The sequence below is a fragment of the Conger conger genome, chromosome 10 (assembly GCF_963514075.1).
Source record: "Conger conger chromosome 10, fConCon1.1, whole genome shotgun sequence".
NCBI classification, from domain to species: Eukaryota; Metazoa; Chordata; class Actinopteri; order Anguilliformes; family Congridae; genus Conger; species Conger conger.
Window position 1 is genome coordinate 22,210,851 of NC_083769.1, and position 24,982 is coordinate 22,235,832.

Here is a 24,982-nt window from a genome sequence, read left to right on the forward strand (position 1 = left end):
TTAATACAAACATATTGCATCATTTTAATGTCATTTCCAAATGCGCAGTAATAATAATAGTTACGAGGTATGTAACGTTAGATATGTTCATTTACTTGTTATATCTACGTTTTCGTGTTGCCAAATGTATGTTAAACATTCGCTACATGCATTTTATTCCCAGGAATATGTGGGCATTTTTAACCTACGTTTAGCCAATACAGCACTGGTTTCAACTCGTAAAAGAAAAATATATAATCAAACACAATCATACCAAAAACTTATTTAAACACGAAATATATAGTACTATATAGTACCACAGCTACCACAGGTTATACGCTCCTCCAAAAGGGTTATAATCGCCTAGCGACAGGAGCACGATGACGATTCCTTTTGGTCCAGTAATATTATGCTTGCTTGGTGCTTTTCTGTGGTTGGTGCAATCATGTTGTCAGTCATTTTTTTTCACTCATGAGAGGAGGAAGGAACTCTCAATCTTTTATCATACACCCCATACCAGAGACCATTTACTACCGTAATGATTACGTACATCGTGCTTGTTCTTGGTTTGGATTACTAGTTCCGGTCACAAGTGAAATTCCCGGGGCAAACGAAGTGTTCCGATGACCGAATCATCTGTTTCCTGAATAGGTTGAAATAGTCCGCAATCTTTTAATTACTAGAAGAAACAGTCTTTTCCCGCACCTTCCTGGTTGCATAGCAGCAGGGCGCGGGGGCTGGACTATGAAGTGTGACAGCAGCCAGAAGAGAGTCTAGACAAGCTTGTCTGTGGAATCTATCACTGGGACTGTACATAAAACATTACCATTATAATCAGGTAGCTACCAATTCAAGCTTTTAATTGTTTTGTTTATATAGTATGTTGCTTTACCCAATGAACGCGTATTTCACCGAGCGTTAGCTAACCGCATCGAGTGTGCTGGTTTGCGGTAATCCGAGGGAAGGACTGACTGGCGGACAGCAGGAAACTCCAATGTTCCAATTTTGGGCGGTGACTAGCGCAAGGCCTTATTGTTTTATTATTAGCTAACGTTTCTGCTGCAAATAAAATTAAGAAATCCGCTATCTGAATAGATACCATCATAATAGTTTAATCTACGATTTTAGCAAACAAGCTAATTTGGCTATATCAGCAGTATCTTATTCGCGTTAGGTAGCATGCTAGCAAGCTAACTCCATCTTGCTAGAGCTCGCACAAGCTCGCCTGGTAGTGATGATAGTGCTAACTTTAAGTAACTACGCAGAAGTGGTCTAACTGTTTTAGGTTTTTAGCTTGCTAGCTAACAAGCTATCGAGAAATTCTCGGGGTAGTGAGCAATCCAAACATCTTTTCGTATTTTGCTCTACGTTGCTCAACATTGCTTAACGTTAGCGAACTAACTTATTTGTGTACGTTAGGCAACTGTTTAAACAGAAACTCGGGAGGTAACGTTGGCTCAAGGCAACAGAGCCTACAATTCAAACAATTGCTCGACATTTAAGTTGGCTAAATCGTTTTTAAAAGTCAATGTATAGTTACTTAACATAGGTAAATTTAGTCTAGATATCTAGCCATCTGTCCTACGTGGTGAATAGCTGTCTGTTGACACAGGTGTTTAAGTAAAGCCAGGCATATGACTCGTTATTGGACTGTAGAGTTGAGTGACAATTTTTTCTACGAACAGATCATCCTAAATTCAGCGTTGAGTTTTCCTTTCTGAGGGTTGAGCTCTGCTCAATGGAGTGCTGTTACTGAATAAATGATACTCGATAGCGAGTTGTGTGTTGTGACCAACTTTTCATCTTTTTATTTACTTGTCACAAGATAAGGTTGGCAGCGCTTGAAGCTTCCATTGCCATGTCACATGATGCCAATGGTAACCAACTGTAGGTAGTAACTGAATCTATAACTGACTATTATTAAACTTCAATGAATGGTGAGGCCTGTATCACACTTTTCAGAAAGCAAAGTTTCTGGTAGCTACTCCTCTATAGTGAAACAGGGATGTGGAATGATTTGTCTGTAAGACACGGTTCTGCAGAGGTGGCAAATTAATGGGGTGTGGAAAAGCAAGTGGGCCTGAAACAAATACAGAGGAACAAATGGTCTGAGGTAAGATGAATGCATTAATTGGATTTAGGGTCCTGAAGCTTCCTGCAAGCCCATGGTACTTTGTACTGGGCTCATGGTATCAGAATGATGTAGGTACCTTGTACTGGAACAAATCACAAGACTGCTTTTGACACCAGGATGCTACGATTTGTTTGGATGGGTGAGACCCTGATGAGATACAATTGCTGTATCCTTGCAGAATTACTGAAGCTTTGTTTTCCAGTCACTGGCTATGGCCCCACTGATCTTAGGATGAGGGAAGACTTCAGACAAGCCTCCTGAAATCTCTCTTCAACCCCCACCCACCCCCCCAGACCCTGCACATGTTGTGACACTGTAATGAGGTCACAGGGCCACTAGGATTAGATTGGAGCCTGTGCTGAAATATACTAAATGAGACTGCAATAGAGGGTGGCAGCTGTCTCCATTTGGATTATTTATCCCCCATGAAGCTAAAGAATGAAGCCCAGCAGGCTGCTTCAGTGATATTTCATGTGTAGTGCTGTCAGGCTGTGTGGAATAACTCTTGAGAATTTGTCTTGCTCAGTGCTTTTGCTCCTGGGTACATGCCTTTAGATCTGGTTTATTGGATTTAGTGAGGTTGAACCACATATATCAGATGGACTCTGCACATGTTCTGCCTTTATACACGTAACTCTAAAATATCTGTTTCTTATTGTTAAAGTTTAAAGTCTTTTCATTCACTGACATTCTATCGGTATTCATGCAGGGAAGAGGTTGACCACAGAACATCTGTAGCTAGCACAGTGACACAGACCGCTCTCCTCAGAGTGAAGATCTTGTTTTCAAAGCATGGCTGTTGGCCTAGAAACAAAAGCCATTGTTTTACCAGGAAGATACAAACTCTTCTATCTGCTAGGACGACTGATAGAATTTTGCATCCTTAGTTTTGAGTCACTGATCTCATACTGTACTGATTGTTCTTAGTCATGTGACAATTTCCTTGACGATGACGTGTTGGAGGACAAGCAGCCATAGCAACCCATTCATTTTTGTGGTAAAACACAGGGGTTAAACCTAGATGACATGGCATCCATTCAGAAATATTATGATGGTGCCCAGTCAGTGTCAGTTTTCATAAAAGTTTGGGTGGTTGACCTGTAACAAGAAATCAAATATCTAATGATCTGTGTGCCCTCTGTAGGACTGGGTCGCACCAGCTGTACCTCAGTTCAGATGTAGCCTAGTTAGCTATAACTTTAAAGCCTACTAATACTCTTGATTTATGCATTACTAACATAAAACTTGGGGTGGGATCGAGGGCAATGGCTGCCAATAATAACTTTGAACACTTGCTACATCCTGCAGTACTTACCAACTTCTTCTGCGGCAATAGGAGGATCTTGGTTGTGGATACTTCTTCCAGTTAATCCTCCTATTGTTGCAGAAGATGGTAAGTAGCTACTGCAGGATGTAGTAAGAGTTTGAAGTTATTATTGGTCAGCGATTTTGCCCTTAGAAGTTTTGCCCCATATTTAGGGTTCTGCTACTCTGATGGTGATTTTCAAAAGGCCTACACACATAATTTAAGCATTTAATCCTAATAATCTCAACTGAAATAAGACGGTGCTCCTTGAAAGGCTTTGAGGTCAAGGTGATTAACATTTTAGAGACCCAACTGCATATCCAGAGTGACGTGCAGAAGTGCGTTGGTAATGGTTTGGGAAAGAGCTGAGATATGACAAGGATACTGTTGTCGACTGCAATGGTGAAAAACAGTATGCAGCTTTTGTTTCCGGCTGTGGCCGAACAACCCCCAACCCAAAAGGTCTCGGAAAGCCCTTTACCTGTTGCCCGCTGTCAGCCACCGGGCGGCAGGGAACCTGGTCTCTCTCAGGATCTTAAATGGCCAGTGTAACTGCAATGACCTTCCACTTTTTCTCTCTAATTAAGTCCTTTGTTGTGTTGGCAGTGTGTTTTGTGTCCAAATGAGTTTGGATGCATTTCTTCGTTAGTTGGCAGACAGAATGCTTTTGTAGACTTATAAATTCATCCTACTGCTACCATCAATAGTTACATCATCAATAATTAGTGAGTCCACTCCAGAAGCAGCCATGCAAGCCCAAGCCATGACACTCCCTCCACCGTGCTTCACAGATGAGCTTGTATGTTTTGGATCATGAGCAGATCCCTTCTTTCTCCACACTTTGGCTTTTGGTAGAGGTTAATCTTGGTCTCATCAGTCCATAAAATTTGTTTCAAAACTTTGTTTTGTGGCTCATCTCTGTACAAATGCAAATTGTAATCTGGCCTTCCGATTATTACTACTGATGAGTGGTTTGCATCTTGTGGTATAGCCTCTATATTGCTGCTCTCCAAGTCTTCTTCGAACGGTTGATTGAGATACCTTCACCCCTGCCCTGTGGAGACTGTTTGTGATCTCACTGCTGTTTTGGGGTTTTTCATCACAGCTCTCACAATGTTTCTGTCATCAACTGCTGTTGTTTTCTTTGGGTGACCTGTTCGTTGTCTGTTGCTCAATACGCCAGCGGTTTCTTTCTTTTTCAGGACATTCCAAGTTGTTGTACAAGCTATCCCCGATGCTTGTGCAATGGCTTTGATTTATTCTTCCTCTTCAAAAAGGTTTGCTTTCTCCCAAAGACAGCTCTCTGGTCTTCATGTTTATCTTTCAGGTTTGTCTTTTCTAACACAAATGCAGTCTTCACAGACAAAACCCAAGGCTAAAACCAGGAGTATACATTCAGAACTATTTATTGTTTAACAATCAATCTAACAGGACACATCTGGGCAACAAGAAAGACCTGTCAGTCACATGTTCCAATACTTTTGCTCACCTAAGAATTGGGTGGTCTGATACAAAAGGTGATATGTTCTAAGTTGTTTTAACAAATCTGGATAAAAATACCAGGAAATAAAAGCTGAAATTCAGATCTGTTATCTCATGTACATATTTTGACCTCAAACTCAATTGTCTTTAGTGTATAGGAACATTAATTTCCATTAGCCTAATTTATGTTTTCATTCTGCCTTGTGAAACATTACAAGAAAAGACTCCATACTAAACCAGGGGTGCCAATAATTATGGAATCTTGATTTTGGGGAAATCTATTTTTTATTAAACGAATGTATCATTTTAGTTGGTTCCATTGAAACATTAATAAAGTACAGTAGTTTTAATCAGCATTGATCTGCATTTTCAGTTTCTCAGTAATCATATTGTTTATTTTTTTGTGCATTGCTGTTCAGGGGTGCCAGTAATTCTGGTGCCCACTCTACAAAACTCTCCTATGAAACTCAGCGGTTACTCTAGCACATATTTAAGTTCATTTCAGGAAATGGTAGATGGTAATGGTAGTTTTGATTGACGCACAAGAAGAATCGGTGCAGGAAAATGCTGCATTTTATTTATTTATTTGACGACCAGATTTACTCTGACCTAATGGGAACTGTACAATGACATTTCATATAAATACACAGTCCCTGTCTGGTTTAAAATGTGAGTGTTGTACCATTATCTCCATGTAGATACAATGTGACTAGATGGAACTGCAGGGCGTGGCGTGTTCAGTACACCCGCTTTGAAGGTAGAATAGTTTACCTGCTCACTGCCTGCTTCTTGACTCCATTATGAAGGGCTGTTTGTCTGCAGACTGACTATCGAGGCTGACCATGCTGTTGTGCTATTTGTGGATTGGGTGAGGAGTTGTCACTTGCTGGTGCTGTACATGTCTTTGGGCAGAGCACTGCCTGTGAAATACCCACCCTGTTCCCTAGGTAGTTTGATTCGCCCTGACACGCCCTGTCGATAAACGGGCACATACACACGCGGTCATTAGAAAACCGCTCGCGCACCAGGACAGGAATAGCAGCGAGTGACGGTAGCCTCAGCCGCGTTGTCCCCGGTCAGAAAGAGGCGTGTGCGCCCTGCGCGTTCGTGATCATTCCCCAGCGGCCAGCGGGCGACTGAGATAAAGTGCTTTGATACGGATGAGTGAGCAGGAATGAGTTACGTGTCCAGGAAACTCTTCTGGTTTTTCTTTTAAGTCCTCCGATCCCCAAACTATCTCAAGTTTCAACTACGCAATCTAGATCTGTGAGTTCCCCTCATTGAAAATGCACAGCAAGAGCGCATTTTATTTGTGTAACTTCAAATGGAGTGTTACAATGTAATTTATATTTATAGAACATCTTGTTCATACAACATTACTGTCTCATTTAATGTTTCCTGTGTTAGGAATGTTTGTTGAGGTGTTTATGCATTCGTTTTTATATATGTATTTTGTAATGCGTGTGTTGGTGTTATTCTTTGTGCCACCAGAAGATGGCGATGCGGTCACGTTATTGCTCTGTTTCTCTGCCCCACGCATCCATCAGTGTTTGTGCCTGCCTGTCTCCTTCCCAAGTGTGGAAATGGATAATCTTGGTGAAATGATTGGCTTGGGTGGCAGGGGCGAAAGGATAGGATCTGATTTGGGTGTTGACAGGACACCTGCTCTGCGGAGGTCTTCTTTAGTTAGAGTGAGCGCTTTTCTCCCACTGCCGGAGCCGTCGGTGAGCTGACAGACACGGGCAGCGAGGAAAGTTGGAATTGGGAGCGACTGACTGTAATGGGAAACTCAAACCTCATCTCTTTTCTTTTTGTTTTTTTAATTTGTGTTCCAGAGCGCGCCCCTCGGTGAAGCGGAGACGTTGGCGGTCCTCTCCACCTGGCTGCTTCCCTGATCGACGCGGGGGGGCAGGCCACTGTCCCAAAGCGGCGGGGCGGTCGATGTGACCCTCGTGGCAGGCTGATGAATTCGCCTCACAGGGAGATGAGAGCTGCGTGTGAATGAGGTGAGGAATCTCTCCTTTCTCCCTCTCTCCCCCTCCTTTTGTCTCCCACCCACTCACTTTCATTCTGGGTTTTTCCATTGCTTGCGTAGCCCCCCTCCCCTTTTTTTACAGTGCTTTGTGTACGTAGTGCTTGATCAGCAGGGCACACAGCCAACCGACACACGCCATCGAATCTCCCACAGCCAATGAGTGCGAGTCACCAGGTCCCACACAGCCAGCCGGCAGAAGCCATCAAATCCCCCCGCAGTGTCATTGGGATTTGGTTAGTTTTGGGCGGACTGAGAAACCGAACAACACTACTGTTAAAGGCAGCGAGGTGACTGCTGCCTGGGGCTGTGGTCCGGGCTCTTAGCTGTGTGTTCCAGTCCTGCTGCTCCCTCTCGCTGAGGGCCGTGCACTGCGGCTCTCTTCAGCAGCCGTTTAACAGGCCGCCCTGCTCTTCCTGCTCCCCTGCCCGCCCTGCTCCCCTGCCCGCCCTGCCCGCCCTGCCCGCCCTGCTCTTCCTGCCCGCCCTGCCCGCCCTGCTCCCCTGCTCCCCTGCCCGCCCTGCTCCCCTGCTCCCCTGCTCGCCCTGCTCCCCTGCCCGCCCTGCCCGCCCTGCTCCCCTGCCCGCCCTGCTCCCCTGCTCCCCTGCCCCCCCTGCTCCCCTGCTCCCCTGCTCCCCTGCCCGCCCTGCTCCCCTGCTCCCCTGCCCGCCCTGCTCTTCCTGCCCGCCCTGCTCCCCCTGCTCCCCTGCTCTGTAAGTCACGCGTGTATGAGCACTCGTATCGAGTGTTCCGGTCAAGGTTGGAGACACTTGCAAACAGAACAGACCCTTAGACCAGCTGGCTACTGCCATTTACACGAGCAGTTCTTTTCTCTTACATTTCCAGCCTTGGTTTGATAGAACGATTGTACGTTCCACTAAGAGAAAAGGAATGGAGAGCCTCCTTCTTCAGAATAAATATATGTCGGTTCAAAATTGTAAAGAAAAGCCATAAAAAGGGCATTTCCCCTTTGACCCCTTATGGGCGGATGCAACCTGCGCATTACATCTCCCTTAGCAGACGGTTGTAGTTGATCATATGACCGTTTTTCAAGACACATGACCGTTTAATGCATTGTGATTCCCAGGCCTTTGTATGGGTTTTCTATAGGGCGCCTAAGTCCATAATGGTTTAACACGATCTCCATCACAGGTGTAGAAATGGCACCCCCCTAGTTTGGGCTCTCAGGCTGCACCAGCTGCAGATTTGGTGGAGAGCTCTGCCCAGAAGACCGCTGCTAATGGAGTGTGCATTTCCTTAAGTGGCTGCAGCGAGTGGGATGGCCAGATCGCATGATGTTCAGATCAATGAATCCGCACAGCACTCACACAACTGCTGCACCTCCGTATCTCAGACACTGAATATGGATTCCAAAGTGACTCAGAACTATCAGCATATGTGGGAGTCTTGGTTTTCAGTTGTACGGTAATTTCTGGGTTTTATTGAAGACCAGTGTATTCTATGTCTGTGTACCCGTGTACCCCGTGGATTCTTGAAACCTAATTACTGATTTTGGTATTGCTACGTTGCGCCGTTTTTGTGTTAGGGATAGCCTTAAAAAATGCGCATAAAAAAAATAAATAAAATCTCGACACAAGACCACTCATTTTGTGGATAATTCATAAAAATAAGTGCTTTTTCTAATTTCATGACTTTACATTTTGTATGAATTAAGTGTGAATTAGACCTCCCTCTGGCTTCCCTGTGACTTGGCTTGCTGCTGGCGGGCTGATCGCTCATTAGCGTTAATGCTATAGAGAATTTTCACATCAGTCTTTGGCCAGATGTTTGAGACGCAGAATGTGCAAGCACAGCAGAGCAGGAGAGTGTGAGAATCCATCCAGACTCCTCAGCCCGCTTACAAATTCCCCTCCTCTTTGCCTCGCCCCTGTTCCTTACTGTTACAGCGAAGGCTACTTCACTACGAACCAGAGATTTCCATCTTTGACCGATAAGGTGGCCTTTGAAGCGGTTAACGCCCTTTTTGTTTTATGTGTGCTGTTTTGTGTTGTATTTTATATTCTGTGCTTGTGTGTGTGTTACTCCCTGTTGACCAGGTCGCTCTTGATAGTGTTTTCTCTCTCAGTACAGCTCGGCAGGATAATTAAAGCACACAAAATGGCCGCTGATTTGATTATTATTATTATTTTTTACTTGGTTGGAAGCTGAAAATGCCTGTCCTATGGCTGGGTAAATCCCTGTGTGATTGACAGAACCCCCCCCCCTCACAGGTTTGGTTCCGGTTATGTGCCATGGGCTACGACGTCACCCGTTTCCAAGGGGAAGTGGACGAGGACCTGTTGTGTCCCATCTGCAGCGGGGTCCTGGAAGAGCCTGTGCAGGTGAGAGTGGGATAGAGTTTAATCCTCTGGATTAATCCGCCGGTGTTTCCCATGGATTAAATCCGTTAAATCCACCAATGTCCATCAATTAAATCCATCATCCATATTGTGTCTCAGTAAAACTGCACTGTGATGTTATTTAAGCTGCATGTTCGCCATTTCACAGCATGACCCTGGGTGCTAAAGCTTTGTAGCCATGAGTATGAACCCTGTAAGGTAGGCTTCGCTGTGCGAACCATAGGACCTAAAGGAGAGACGCTAATCTAAGATAGCAGTACGCCTCTGTTTTTCTCCATATGTCTCTATAGGATCTTCAGCTGTATGAAGGGTTTTCTCATGATATATTTAAGTAGGGTAGAAAAGGGAAAGGGAACGGGGTGCTGCTGTTGGGCTCATCTTGTTAAATGTGCGGTTCACCCAAAAGTGAAGTGAAGTGTTTCGCACAGATTAGTATCTGTCCCTCTCAATAGTTTTGCTGAAATGTGACAAGTTCTCTGGATATTGGCTGCAGTTCTCCATAAATTGGACCTCACAGGCCATTCATCCTGTGGCTTCAAAGTGCCAAAAATGTACGTGCGTGAAATTCCAACAGTAACCTCTCTCTGAGTTGACTCCAGAGCCTCCACAGAGCTTCAGCACGGTTCCAGCGAGCTAGCGTAATCCTACAGAAGCACGGCATCTCTGTAGCCCACCAGTGGACTAGCATGAAACCTGGGTGGTGGTTACGTGGCATGGTGGCATGTGACCCTTGAGGCGCCACTATAAATTAAACCAAACTTTTTGTTTGGAATGACAGGTTTTTGAACAAGAGACCAACAAAACAAACAAAAGTCGGAATTGCGTCCCTTTTTATACATAGTCTGGTCTGCAGTCTCCTGTATCGATAGCAAAGTTTTCAGCAAGTGGAACCGGTGAATACAATTTGGCGTTCCAAATCAGGGAGAAGGAACAAGGGAAAGTACTCAGTCAAAGGAAATTCAGAGGGGTCGAGTCCACAGGTACCCAGCCATTTCAGTGCACAAGAGCCACTCCTCTTGAGCAGGTCTCTGCGGGTTACAGGGGCCCCTGACGAGGTGACTGCTGCTCAGCCAGAGACACGGAAGTGCCTGCTTCCAGCAAGTGTGTTTGAGAAGAACACGCCTGACTGCCCTCTCCCAAACCGGTCTGGGCACCGAGTCTGGGCACCGAGTCTGGGCACCGAGTCTGGGCACCGAGTCTGGGCACCGAGTCTGGGCACCGAGTCTGGGCACCGAGTCTGGGCACCGAGTCTTGGGGCACTGAGTGTGTGAGTGTGGGGGCTCTGAGTGTGGGGGACCTGAGTGTGGGGGCTCTGAGCTTTAAAATGGGTTTGGGATAAAATGCGACTGGGATAAAAACATGACGGGAGTCCCTCGTCCTGTTTGTCTGGGAAGTCTAAAGATGCCTTATATAGACGATTTGTGTGTGTGTGTGTGTGTGTGTGGCTCTGTGGGGAGTTGTTAACTGTAGCTGTCCAAGTCTGCATGGAGTCTTGCCCTCCTTTCGCTCTCCCTGGGGCTATTGCCTGGGCGCCCCAAAAAAATTAAAAAAACGATTTATCTAAAGTAGAGCAGCGGACTCTCACACTTCCTGGGTGAGCTGAATTGGAAAGCCGCAAAGAAACCCCTTTTCAGCGCTCCACGGGCATGTGATCAGCATGCGTCTGCTGCAAAGCGAGTGTGGTGACTGAGTTCTCCTCTGTAAGCTCCTGCAGGAGCAGCCCGGTCCTGCCTCTGTGCCTGGGGCTCCTGTTTATTGCTTAAAATAAAACCTCCAATAATATCCTGGCTTGTGAAACTGCATCTGCCTCTGGAGGCCATGGAAGGTTCTGGAAACGCTGAGTTCTCACTCCCTCAATGTCACAGGGAGTTGCCTACGACACACAGCACCACACGGCCCTGAGCCAGTTTTGATTTGGTGCTCCCTAAAACACCTGCACCCTACTTACACACCAGCCTACACCTGCACCCTACAAACACACCATCCTACACCTGCACCCTACTTACACACCAGCCTACACCTGCACCCTACTTACACACCTGTGCCCTACAAACACACCAGCCTACACCTGCGCCCTACAAACACACCATCCTACACCTGCGCCCTACAAACACACCAGCCTACACTTGCGCCCTACAAACACACCAGCCTACACCTGCGCCCTACAAACACACCAGCCTACACCTGCACCCTACTTACACACCTGCGCCCTACAAACACACCAGCCTACACCTGCCCCCTACAAACACACCAGCCTACACCTGCCCCCTACAAACACACCAGCCTACACCTGTGCCCTACAAACACACCAGCCTACACCCGCACCCTACTTACACACCAGCCTACACCTGCGCCCTACAAACACACCAGCCTACACCTGCGCCCTACAAACACACCAGCCTATACCTGCGGCCTACAAACACACCAGCCTACACCTGCACCCTACTTACACACCAGCCTACACCTGCACCCTACAAACACACCAGCCTACACCTGCACCCTACAAACACACCATCCTACACCTGCACCCTACTTACACACCTGCGCCCTACAAACACACCATCCTACATCTGCACCCTACTTACACACCTGCGCCCTACAAACACACCATCCTACACCTGCACCCTAGAAACACACCATCCTACACCTGCACCCTACTTACACACCTGCCAGCACCTCTGCCCTACAAACACACCAGCCTACACCTACGCCCTACAAACATACCAGCCTACACCTGCGCCCTACTTACACATCTGTGCCCAGTAAACACACCTGTCCTGTAAATGACAGACCTGCGCCTTACAAACATACCTGCGCCCTACAAATGTACCAGTGTCCTAAAAAAATGCCTGCGCCCTAAAAAAAAACCATCTACCAACACCTGTGCCCAATAAACACCTGCCGTTGTGCCAGTTCTCCAGCTTTTATAGGTTGTGACGAATTTAGATTTCTGACATGGATTAAATTACGTGCCATCCGGTCCAATGGGCAATCATGACCGGGTTTCAAAAGAAATGCAGCCAACCCCACCCACCCTACAATTCTCCTCCTGTGTCTGCTGTTGCAGTCCTGGTTTGGTCTCTCCATTTCCACCATAACTGGGGCGGACTGCACACAAAGTAAGCTTTGAAGTACTGAAGTAAACTTTGAAGTACTAATGTAAAGTAGAATTTAGATTTGAATGTACTACTTATTTGTTTGGCCCTCTTCAGACCCAATATATGCGCACACAAAGTCACTTTGGGTCCAGAGCTGCACACCTCAGGTTTCAGTTCACTTAAGACTTGTGTGTAATCGGTGAGCTCTGCCCCCGGGGCAGAGTGTGAGGGTGTGTCCCATGGAGCACGTTCAGACTGATTTAAGTGCCTTCCAGCCAGGCACGTTATGCACTCTATAAGTGAGGGTGTAGTGCGAACCATCAGGAAGTAACTACAAGTCGATTCAATAAAATCTTTTTTTAATAGAAAACGCTTAATCACTGGTGCAAATTTCTAATTAAAATGTTCTCATTCTAATTAATTGAGTAATAATATTCTTATGTAAATTTGACCCAAATTTGTTTGTCTAAATATTGAAAAAGTGTTCTTTTTATCTGATAAATTACCACAAGAAATGGTACATTCACCAAGCTCCTTGCAAAAACTATGTTTGGGTTGTTTAGTCTCCACAATCTGTGTTATTTGTACATTTGAATTGGGTTGTTTGCTGGAGTTTGTAGCATTGAGTCTTGTGCTTTTGTACATTTACATCGTAGGCTACACTTAGCCAAACTTGCTGTGGTTAGGCTGTACACCGTTACGGTCGGCTGTGATTTTGGAAAGTGCTTCTGCAAAGCAGCCCCCCCCCGTCACTAGATTAAAGCCCATCTGACATGAGACACACGGGGGAGTCCGAGGAGTGGCCGTCCCTCTGACTGTTCCCCGGCCCCCACACGGTGGGTTCTGTCCCCCGCCATGGTACTTTCAACTCCATCTGCAACCCTCTCGGATTCCCTCTCTGCAACCCTCTCTGATTCCCTCTCTGATTCCCTCTCTGATTCCCTCTCGGATTCCCTCTCGGGTTCCCTCTCTGGTAATTGACTCAAAATTCGCCCTTGTGGTAATTGACTCAAAATTCACCCTTGTGCTAATTGACTCAAAATTCGCCCTTGTGGTAATTGACTCTAAATTCACCCTTGTTGTAATTGACTCTAAATTCACCCTTGTGGTAGTTGACTCTAAATTCACCCTTGTGGTAATTGACTCTAAATTCACCCTTGTGGTAATTGACTCTAAATTCGCCCTTGTGGTAATTGACTCTAAATTCACCCTTGTGGTAGTTGACTCTAAATTCACCCTTGTGGTAATTGACTCTAAATTCACCCTTGTGGTAGTTGACTCTAAATTCACCCTTGTGGTAATTGACTCTAAATTCACCCTTGTGGTAATTGACTCTAAATTCACCCTTGTGGTAATTGACTCGTCACGAAGCTGCTTTGAAAGCCGAGGTAAACAGAAGTAGGGTGAGGTCTCTGGTCCTATGGGCTCATAGATACTTGTGTCTGCAGCACAGGAAGGTCTGGAGAGCTCTCAGGTTTCTCTGACTGCCTGTAGACATTTTGTGTTATTGCTTTAGTTGTGTGGAGCACCGTTTTAACCCAGTGGGAGTCAGCTTAGGGTTGGTCAAAATGTTTTTGCGTCCATTTACCATTCATTCACCACTCCATTTACCATTCATTCACCACTCATGTGTCCAGGTGGTCCACTATCCCCATTATCCCCAGGCTCCTCAAGCGTGTGTCCATGCCCCTCATACTCTGAGTGTGTGTTCAGACTCCTCATGCTCTGAGTGTGTCCAGACTCCTCATGCTCTGTGTGTGTGTTCAGACTCCTCATGCTCTGAGTGTGTGTTCAGACTCCTCATTCTCTGAGTGTGTTCAGACTCCTCATGCTCTGAGTGTGTCCAGACTCCTCATGCTCTGAGTGTGTGTCCAGACTCCTCATGCTCTGAGTGTGTGTTCAGACTCCTCATTCTCTGAGTGTGTTCAGACTCCTCATGCTCTGAGTGTGTGTTCAGACTCCTCATTCTCTGAGTGTGTTCAGACTCCTCATTCTCTGAGTGTGTTCAGACTCCTCATGCTCTGAGTGTGTGTTCAGACTCCTCATTCTCTGAGTGTGTTCAGACTCCTCATGCTCTGAGTGTGTGTTCAGACTCCTCATTCTCTGAGTGTGTTCAGACTCCTCATGTGTGTGTTCAGGCTGCGCTGAGTGTGTGTTCAGGCTGCGCTGAGTGTGTGTTCAGGCTGCGCTGAGTGTGTGTCCAGGCTGCGCTGAGTGTGTGTCCAGGCTGCGCTGAGTGTGTGTCCAGGCTGCGCTGAGTGTGTGTTCAGGCTGCGCTGAGTGTGTGTTCAGGCTGCTCTGAGTGTGTGTTCAGGCTGCTCTGAGTGTGTGTTCAGGCTGCTCTGAGTGTGTGTTCAGGCTGCTCTGAGTGTGTGTTCAGGCTGCTCTGAGTGTGTGTTCAGGCTGCTCTGAGTGTGTGTTCAGGCTGCTCTGAGTGTGTGTTCAGGCTGCTCTGAGTGTGTGTTCAGGCTGCTCTGAGTGTGTGTCCAGGCTGCTCTGAGCACTGTGTCTCCCTGCAGGCCCCGCACTGTGAGCATGCCTTCTGCAACGCCTGCATCACGCAGTGGTTCCAGCAGCAGCAGATCTGCCCGGTGGACCGCACCGTGGTCACGCTCGCCCACCTGCGGCCCGTGCCCCGCATCATGCGCAACATGCTGTCCAAGCTGCAGATCGCCTGCGACAACGCCGGCTTCGGCTGCAAGGCCGTGCTGCGCCTGGACCAGCTGCAGTCCCACCTCAAGGACTGCGAGCACAACCCCAAGAGACCCGTGCTGTGTGGGGAGGGCTGCGGGTGAGTGTGTGTGTGTGTGTGTGTGTGTGTGTGTGTGTCTGTGTGTGTGTGTCTGTGTGTCTGTGTGTGTGTGTGTGTGTGTGTGTGTGTGTGTGTGTGTGTGTGTGTGTGTGTCTGCGTGTGTGTTTGTGTGTGTGTGTGTGTCTGCATGTGTGTGTGTGTGTGTGTGTCTGCATGTGTGTGTGTGTCTGTGTCTGTGTGTGAATGTGTGTGTCTGTGTGTGTGTGTGTGTGTGTGTCTGCGTGTGTGTGTGTGTGTGTGTGTGTGTCTGCGTGTGTCTGCGTGTGTGTGAGTGTGTGTGAGTGTGTGTGAGTGTGTGTAAGAGGGAGAGTGAGTGAGTGAGAGAGTGTGTGTGACTGTTTGTGTGGGTCTGTTGAGTGTACCTGGGTGTGAGCTCGCTCACTGTCACAGTGAGTAAGTGAGATAGCTTGTCGATGCGTGTCTCCAGCTGAAGACATTTTTCATTTTTATTTTGCGCAGTGGGACTGGGGCAGTAAGCTAGTTTCAGTCTGGGCTCCATAAGCAGAAATGACACTGACCGCAACTTCTATTTAGCGCAGGGTTCTGTGGCTTTCTCTACCTGTTAATCTGAATCAACGTCAATATTTACACTGAACTTATACGTGCTGTTTTTCACGCTGTTTTTCCCCTGATATTTGCTAAAATATGAAAGGAAAAATAAATTGGAGATTAGAAAACCATAATGTAAGGAACATTTTATTAGATATTTCTAATGTTTATATTTATCTCTGTCTATTTGTACTGTAACCGTTAACGTTCACCTGAGAGGTGTCTGTGTGTATGTATGTGTGTGCACGTGCCTTTCTGTGAGTAAGCGTGTGTGCACAGTGTGTGTACTGTTAGTCCTGCCATTAAAGGCGTTGTTCTTGTTGCCAGTCTGGAGATGCCCAAAGACGAGATGGTCAATCACAACTGCATAAAACACCTGCGCGGCGTGGTGCAGCAGCAGCAGTCCAAGATCGGCGAGCTGGAGAAGACCGCAGCCGAGCACAAGCACCAGCTGGCTGAGCAGGTGCGGGACCAGCCACCCCGCACGCCCCAGTGGCGTGATCACATCCACATGCACACGCCCCAGTGGCGTGATCACATCCACATGCACACGCCCCAGTGGCGTGATCACATCCACATGCACACGCCCCAGTGGCGTGATCACATCCACATACACACGCCCCAGTGGCGTGATCACATCCACATGCACACGCCCCAGTGGCGTGATCACATCCACATACACACGCCCCAGTGGCGTGATCACATCCACATGCACACGCCCCAGTGGCGTGATCACATCCACATGCACACGCCCCAGTGGCGTGATCACATCCACATACACACGCCCCAGTGGCGTGATCACATCCACATGCACACGCCCCAGTGGCGTGATCACATCCACATACACACGCCCCAGTGGTGTGATCACATGCACATACACACGCCCCAGTGGCGTGATCACATGCACATACACACGCCCCAGTGGCGTGATCACATCCACATACACACGCCCCAGTGGCGTGATCACATCCACATACACACGCCCCAGTGGGGTGATCACATCCACATGCACACGCCCCAGTGGGGTGATCACATCCACATGCACACGCCCCAGTGGCGTGATCACATCCACATGCACACGCCCCAGTGACGTGATCACATCCACATGCACACGCCCCAGTGGGGTGATCACATCCACATCCACACGCCCCAGTGGCGTGATCACATCCACATGCACACGCCCCAGTGGCGTGATCACATCCACATACACACGCCCCAGTGGCGTGATCACATCCACATACACACTCCAGTCCCGAATCCCACGATCGTATCCTCATACACCCCGTGCCTTGTGATCGTACAAACGCCAGTCCCGAATCCCATGGTCACATCCGCGTACACACCCCGGTCCCAAGATCATATCCGCGTACACACCCCAGTCCCAAGATCATATCCGCATACACCCCGTGACTTGTCCCAAGACACAAATGCACACGCACACAGATTTGCATAAACACACTCAGAAAGGCATATGCGCTGTGTTTGCACACACATTTACACGCCTCTTCCTCAGAGCTGGCACAGCACACAGCACACACACGTACTCTCTCTGTCCTGCATCCGGAGCGCTCACGGATCTCTCTGCCTGTAAATCTTCAGATTGCCGTTTTATTTGACACTTTATTGAGACTTTATTTGGACAGCATACTGTAGCAGACTTTTATTAGTTGCTTCAGTGAGATGGGAAAAGAGATGGGCTCTCTGCGAACGGTTTTCATTCCAAAAATGTTTATACAGCAGAGCACGTTAGTGGAATAGAGATAGAGTTTGTGAAATGTGAGTTAGATTTGAGATTTGGGCAAGTGCCTGACTGACTGATCACAGGCGTTTGTGTTAGAATGCTGGCATCTGAAAGGCGTCAGCCATGTGATCATGTTGGCTTTGAGTCTGCATTCTCTGGACCTTGGTCAAATAATTCTGCAAAACACTTTTCCCTTTTTTTTAAATGAATGTTTTCACTGATATTCACAGCAAAATTCTTCTTTCATGTGATTGTACAATTCATCAGGAACACAGTTCAGATGTTTACATATTTTCCTAGCAGCTAATGGGTTAAAGTATTTGAGAAGTGAGGCATGTGAGGCTTGTGTGTTTTAACACATTTGAGATGTGTGTTTGAGGCTTATGTGTGTGTGTTTTGACACATTTAAGATGTGTTTGAGGCTGATGTTTGTATTCTGCGCCCTGACAGAAACGTGACATCCAGCTCCTGAAGGCGTACATGAGAGCGATCCGCAGTGCCAACCCAAACCTGCAGAACCTGGAGGAGACCATAGAGTACAATGAGATTCTAGAGTGAGTATGAGAAAGAGACCATCAAATACAATGAAATTCTAGAGTGAGTATGAGAAAGAGACCATCAAATACAATGAGATTCTACACTGCAGTGAGAATGAGCCGGAGACCATCAAATACAATGAGGTTCTAGAGTTCTATGAGGAGACTGCTGAATAAGATTAGTACTTTAGAGTACAACAACATCAATTTGTTCAAACACTTTTATGAGTTTAGACTGCTAACCTCTTTGTGTGGTTGTTATTTCTGCAATCTGTGAACGATGCAAATTTTAAAGTGCTTGGTAAATCATGGGCCATATCTTGTGACGGGGCCTTTTACAATGCGTTTCATGGATCCGTAAGAGCTGCAAGCCTCAAACTGCAGATAGTTTGTAAGAAGGGGACTGCACAGTCAAGTTCATGATCTGAGCTACAAGTTGGTTGAGAAATGTGATCTAGAAATGGCTTTCAGTAGTGTGTGTTTATAGGAGCTTTTCATTTATCATTTCAATTCATTTATTCTATTTTTTATGAATAATTCTGTTAAACTGATTGGCGACATGTTAAAATATATTTTTTATCAGTTGTATACCGGGGACCGGGGTTCGATTCTCGGTCCTGCCAAAAGCCAAGTTTGGCCGGCTCACGTGGGGCAGCAATAATTGGCTCGCTGCTCCAAAGGGAGGGACTTGGCAGGGTTATTAGATCGCCGCACAATAAGCACCTCGGGCGCCTCGGAATCACGGCAACGGGCACGAGACGAGACGGCTTGAAGAAGGCGTGTCGCTCTCATTCGGGCCGCCGAGGGACGGGGTACGGGCGGTACATCTAATACGACTACCTCCAATTGAATCAGACGAGGTACAATTGGCTACCAAATTGGGAGAAAAAGGGAAAAATCTGGAAAAATATTTTTTTTATTATATTCAGTTGGCATATGCTATTCATTGTTTGGGGTCCAGTGTACCTAAAGTAGAAAGACATCAGAACTGTGCACACTTCAATATTTGTTTATTTCTCGCAAGTCATATTCTACAGCATTACAGCCCGTCTCATATCGTCCTCATATGGCACAGCCCTAGCTGGCAGGGGTGAGGCGCTGAAGCATTAAAGCTCATGCTTTTATCCAAAGCGACTTAGCTGTTTTAGACTGAGCAGGAGACAATCCTCCCCTGGAGCAATGCAGGGTTTAGGGCCTTGATCAAGGGCCCAACGGCTGTGCGGATCTTATCGTGGCTACACCGGGGATCGAACCACCGACCTTGCGTGTCCCAGTCACGTACCTTTACCACTACGCTACAGGCCGCCCCAGGTTAACCCTCCTCTCCTCCCCCAGGTGGGTGAACTCCCTGCAGCCGGCCCGTGTGACGCGCTGGGGCGGGATGATCTCCACGCCGGACGCGGTGCTCCAGGCCGTCATCAAGCGCTCGCTCATCGACAGCGGCTGCCCGCTCTCCATCGTCAACGACCTGATCGAGAACGCGCACGAGCGCAACTGGCCGCAGGGCCTGGCCACGCTGGAGACGCGGCAGATGAACCGCCGCTACTACGAGAACTACGTGGCCAAGCGCATCCCCGGCAAGCAGGCCGTGGTGGTGATGGCCTGTGAGAACCAGCACATGGGCGAGGACATGATCCTGGAGCCCGGCCTGGTCATGATCTTCGCCCACGGCGTGGAGGAGATCCTATAATCCTGAGGGAGGGAGATGGGAGGGGAGGGAGAGAAGGCCAGGGTCGGTGTACAGGTCGCAAAAAAAAAAATCCCTGATTAATCCTGAAATACCGATTTGTTTTCTTCAGGCCCTGAATGTGGTAGCTTGGGTGTGCCAGAGCTTCTGTGCTGTTTGACAGCTTATTGCTTTCTTGCCGATCATTAAATATGCCAGCAATAACGCCAAATACCGGGCGTCTGAAAAATCCGTTTTTCGTGATGAATTAGGGAAAATCCGAAATCAGGAAGGGTCACGTCCCACGAGAAGCGTCTTTCGTTTCGCCACTGAGACGTGGCCTTCCACGGCACACGCCCAGGCTGTCTCCATGACGACCTGATGAGCAGAGGGAAGAAAGGGAATTAATATTAAGAACCCAAAGAGATGGAGGATGGTCCCATCATGAGACGTTGGAATGGGTTAAAGAAAGACGTCCTCCCTAGAGACTTGGGTGATCAGCCCTCTCCCTCCCTCTCGCCACCAACAAACTCTTCCTCCCTTAACCCCCCCCCCCCCAAAACGCTTCCTAACTGCAAATGCCCTTAATAACCAGAATGTAAATACAAATATATATATATTATAAAAGATATATACATATTATCAAAAATCAGTATATAATCAAAAGGTTATTATTTGCGGTAGTGTTTTGTTTTGGTTGACTGAGCGACTGAGCAGTGTATGTTTTTTGTGTGATGCCTCGTACCGGAGCGCAAAACAGGCTGTTCCCTGCCTCACTGAAACCCAGGCCATCTGTGGCGGCCATTTTGTGAAAAGTGAAGAGAGGGGAAAGGAATGGGAATGAGTGGCAGGACGTTGGCTGGTTATTGCCCGCCCCCTCGGTCTCGGTCTCGTGGCAGAGAAGATTGTAGGTAACCTGATTGGTTTGAGAGACGACAGTGTTTTCCAGTCTGTCTTCACCATTTCACTCTGTCTTACCTCACCGCCAGAATTCAAACTGTCAGGTACTGTGTAGGTACCACAACCCATTTAGGAACCTGTTCATTGAGTGTGGTTCCCACATAGTTTTCAACCCCCCTGAGGTGAAGTGTAGAAAAATGGAAACTGCCCGGCCTGAGAATGCCCACCCCCCGAAAAAAACTGATCCTCTCTCCCCCACGGGAGGCCTCGTTCCCCTTCCTTACACACCTGTTCCGCGTTTCCGCCTGGAGGAGCAGGGGTCAGATCCCCGCCACATTGCCACAGCGATTCCCGGGGTCATCCCGGCACACAGCACTTGAAAATGACTCGCCTCCCCAAATAAGGACTGATTTCAAAGATAAAACAAATAAAACCAGAAAGGCCTTTTTCACCTGCAGGAGGAAGGGCCACACACATCTGCTTGCAGTGTCAGCAGGAATCCTGATGGTGGCGTCCTTTCTTTTGGTTTTCTTCTTTTTTTTGAAAGAATAAATGTTTGTTTCCTGAAGCTGCAGCTAGGCGTGTGGTTTGGGAATCCAAAGAACAGGAATTTGCAATTGGGAAAGATGAGAGAGGGCACATAATCTTCTCTGTGCAGTGACATTTTAACGGATTATGGTGTTTTGACGTGAAGGACTCTATTCATTTACATTTGTGGACTTCTGTGCCATGCTTTTTTATTTTGTTTACTAGTGAACACTACAGTGCTTGACGACATGTTAATAATTTGTACATTGTATATTTTTTTCTGCACAGTTGGTTCACCTTGCTAGGACATATTTTCTCTCTGCTGTTTTCTCTTGATAACTGTTGTATATAGTTACTGACAAGTGGGTCCAGTTGTGTTCTTTTTGGTCCAATCCGTCTCGTAGGCAAAGCACGCTTTTGAGGGAATTGTTAAGCATGCATGTCAGTTTCATATCCGGCATAATACATAGCAAAGTACACAAAATCCCTCATAGCCCAAAGTTCAGTTTGGTTAGTTTTTGTAACTATTTAAAGAGAGTTGTGTCACACTTTGTTTTTTTTTTATTATTCTGTTTTTTTATTCTTTTTTTTTTTTTAATGGAGGTGGTGTTTAAATTGCTCAGTGCTACACTATTAAAAATGCTTTCAGAATTGTAATATTGTTACTGACCACTTCAGATGGCTCACCTGCAGTCTGATAATAGCTGGGGAAATTGGCACACAATTTTGTTAAAACGAGGATCATTGATTTATTGAGAGAAATGGTGCCAAACTGTGCTGAGACAATTATAAAGTGTGTGCTGCCTTATGAATCACTCTTGTGCAGTTGGCCGTAGGGCATGTGCCCGCCTCAGAAGCAGTTAATGTGGAGTACATGGCAGGGGTACAGAATGGGCATGGGCTACAGGCATCAGACCACTGCCAAATTGTGAGCCATTATGTTTCATAGCTGCAGTGATCTTGTAAACAAAGAATGGAATTATTTAGCTCCCAATAGGCATTCATAAAATGCAGAGCATATAAGCTTGTGGGTTGGCTTGGATAGAGTGAGTGTGAAACAAAATGGCCATAGGTCCCTGACAGGCAGGCAGTTGGGCAAAGCACCCTTTGGCAACTGAGCAACCAAAACAAAATGGCAGCAATTCCTCCCTCTATTGTGACTGTCTGAGTAGCTCCCCCAAATAAATACAATACATGTGTCTTACCAGTAGGTGGTGACAAAGGCACTTTGGAGGAAGCACTGTTTGAATTGGAGCCCTGAACCATACTGGTTGCTGTTTGGTTGTTCTCTCCCCCCTACCTTTGTACTGTGAGGCACTGAGTAAAATATTATTCATTTTAACAGTATAACAATCCTGTTTATCCTTACCCCCTTTATGAGTAAAACCAAAACCATTCTGAGTAGAATTATCTTGTTCTTTTCTTTTTCCGGTAAATATGATGAACCGTTGGTTTGTATTAAAAGGTGCTTTAATAGCACATTTCCCTTTTTTTATTCTTTTTTAATCCTCAGATTATGACTGAATGTTTTGTCTGGATTTGTTTTTCCGTGATGTCACCACACGATGTTAAACTGCTATGGACTAGGGAGAGATATATTTACCCAATGTAAAATAATTTTGAGAAAGATCAATCAGGCTACTCCCATTACAATCTTATTGAAATTTTTGCTGATGTGATTAATTTTTTTCCTTTTCTGTGTAGTTTATTGAATTCACTTTGAATTTGGCTCATCTTGTGTTTACTGTCTTGCTATTTTTGCTTGCTGTAAAGTTTAATTGTCAGAGCAGGGGAGGAAAGTAGATTTTCTTCTGTGTGCTAACGGGGCTGCAGTTCTTTATTCCGACGTTAAAATGTTCAAAAATCGACCGCACAAGGTTCCATTTCCACACACGATTGTTATGTGTACGGCGTATTTAAATGAAGCAGCGCCTAATCACAACGCCCAATCCCCTTTATCCGTTATTGGAGTTCACTTAAAGGAGGCCACTGACTGAAGCACTATTGAGTTGGACGGATCATTTCCACGACCGTCACACTGCTCTTAATTTACATGCTTGAAATCTTCGAATTATTTGAATAGGAAATGGGCGAACCATACACCCTCTCTTCAGTTCATTATCTTTTTATATTTCCACCCAGCACACCTGCGGCCAATTATAGCTACTTTTCTGAAAGTCAACGGGATAACGCTCAAATGCAGCTATAGCAGTCAATTCTGGAAAGACGGGAGGAGGTGGGGGGCGATGGAAAGAAACTGTTTACATAAAGATTTTTGTACTGCACATGCTGACCGTGTGCTGTGTTTTTTTGTATCGCTGTCCACGCTTTGTCACGCTGGGCGACGAGCCTACATGTTCACGTGTTTCCCCTGATTTGGATTGTGTTCGTGCTGCGCTATTTCACAGTCTTGTTGTTTCACGGTTGTACCAGAAGAGGTTGCTGAAAGAATGTGTAAGATGTGATGTGCTCATACTGTAAACCAAAACTACTTTCCTTCCCTCTGAAGCCTGGAAGGCCTCTTTTAGAACTCGAAAACTAATAGCTACAGATTAGCAAACTAGCCCCGTAACATAGATGCAGATAGATTTGATAAAAATACATTAAGAGAAGAAGTCATGGCCACATCCTCTGTGGTTGGCTGAGCTTACCCCGCTGAACTGCTATTTGCAGTTTTGGAGGCAGCAGCTGCCTTCCAGGCGTCACTGATGTCTTCCCTGGTGAAGATAGTTGTTGAAGCGTTGCTGAACAAGCAGGTACAAAGTGGTTTGCGTTCCCTTTCTTTCCGTGTTTGAACAAAGTTTTTACGTCATAATAAGCCAAATAAAAAGACGCCCTTTTCTCCTAAAGAATTTTTCTATAGCCTGTTAATTTAATTTCTCCAGCATTAAATTGGAATCAGCAATAATAATATGCATTTTCTCCTGGTGTAATCATAATAGTGTCGTTTCCAATGACTTTGAAAGCCACACAATGTGTAAAATATTGCCGAATGTATCTAGTTATTTGGTTCCCTTTTCACGGTCTCTCTCCCCCCCTCTCTCCATCCATCCATCCATCCACCCACCCACCCACCCACCCCTGTTTCTCAAATAATCCCTCGTTTTGCCAGCGCATACTTTTTACCGTCATTGAGGGCTTCAGTATTAATCCAAACTTTTGTTGTCGCGTGGGATGGAATGCCGCCACCCCTTGAACTTGGACCTCATGTTATGGCTTATCAACAACTGCCATTCGAGCTCTTTCGATCGCATGAGTACAAAGTTACTTTCAGTAGCCTAATCACCACATAAACGCAACGCCATGTGTGTTAAAACTTTGGCCTGATTCATTCGAAGAAAAGATAACGTGGTTGAAAAATGTATCCCTTAAGAAAATTACTTAAACAGTTTAATAGACAGCAGTTGAAATATGTTTATGTATAGTTGCAGCCGGTAGTTTTGCCGGAAGACAGCTTATTAACAAATGTATCAACGCATTTTTCAGACAATAGCCTACATATTTGACGAGGCTTCTTGCATGTCGAAACTAGCTCAGCAAATTTCCAGCAAATATCAAGATTGCGCCATCTGCTGAAAGCCCATTTATTTCTGGGCTCTTGACAAACTATCTAGGAATTGGGTCCCATAATTCAGATATTTTAAAACACCAAATCAATGTACATTTGAAAATACTAGTATAATCTATTTAAGTCTGTAGAGAGCAAGTGAGGGAGTAACCTAATTAACATTTTCAGATCACTGTCGTGCGTTGCGCCCTTTTCCAGGGCACAGGACCCTGCAGATTATTCAGGGGTGATTCCGATGCACGAGATGAGCACCATGCTGATAGGCCTGTCATATATGGTCTATGTATGCAG

The 24,982-nt window shown here is 46.3% G+C and overlaps 1 protein-coding gene across 1 annotated transcript; it reads left to right on the forward strand.

The window, feature by feature from the left end:
- The first annotated feature begins 560 nt into the window (after positions 1 to 560).
- rnf41 (ring finger protein 41) lies at positions 561 to 23,413 on the forward strand. The gene is made up of 7 exons (XM_061258802.1): positions 561 to 817; positions 6,737 to 6,907; positions 9,165 to 9,275; positions 14,911 to 15,182; positions 16,080 to 16,215; positions 17,944 to 18,047; positions 19,365 to 23,413. The coding sequence occupies exons 3-7, from the start codon at positions 9,186 to 9,188 to the stop codon at positions 19,717 to 19,719; spliced, it is 957 nt and encodes a 318-aa protein (XP_061114786.1). The 5' UTR covers positions 561 to 817; positions 6,737 to 6,907; positions 9,165 to 9,185; the 3' UTR covers positions 19,720 to 23,413.
- The last annotated feature ends 1,569 nt before the right edge of the window (positions 23,414 to 24,982 follow it).

Excerpts from the sequence above, each read along its gene's own strand:
- rnf41 (XM_061258802.1), top strand. The coding sequence starts at position 9,186 with ATGGGCTACGACGTCACCCGTTTCCAAGGGGAAGTGGACGAGGACCTG. Across the intron at positions 9,276-14,910 it reads TCCTGGAAGAGCCTGTGCAG|GCCCCGCACTGTGAGCATGC; the intron begins GTGAGAGTGGGA and ends GTCTCCCTGCAG. Across the intron at positions 15,183-16,079 it reads CTGTGTGGGGAGGGCTGCGG|TCTGGAGATGCCCAAAGACG; the intron begins GTGAGTGTGTGT and ends TCTTGTTGCCAG.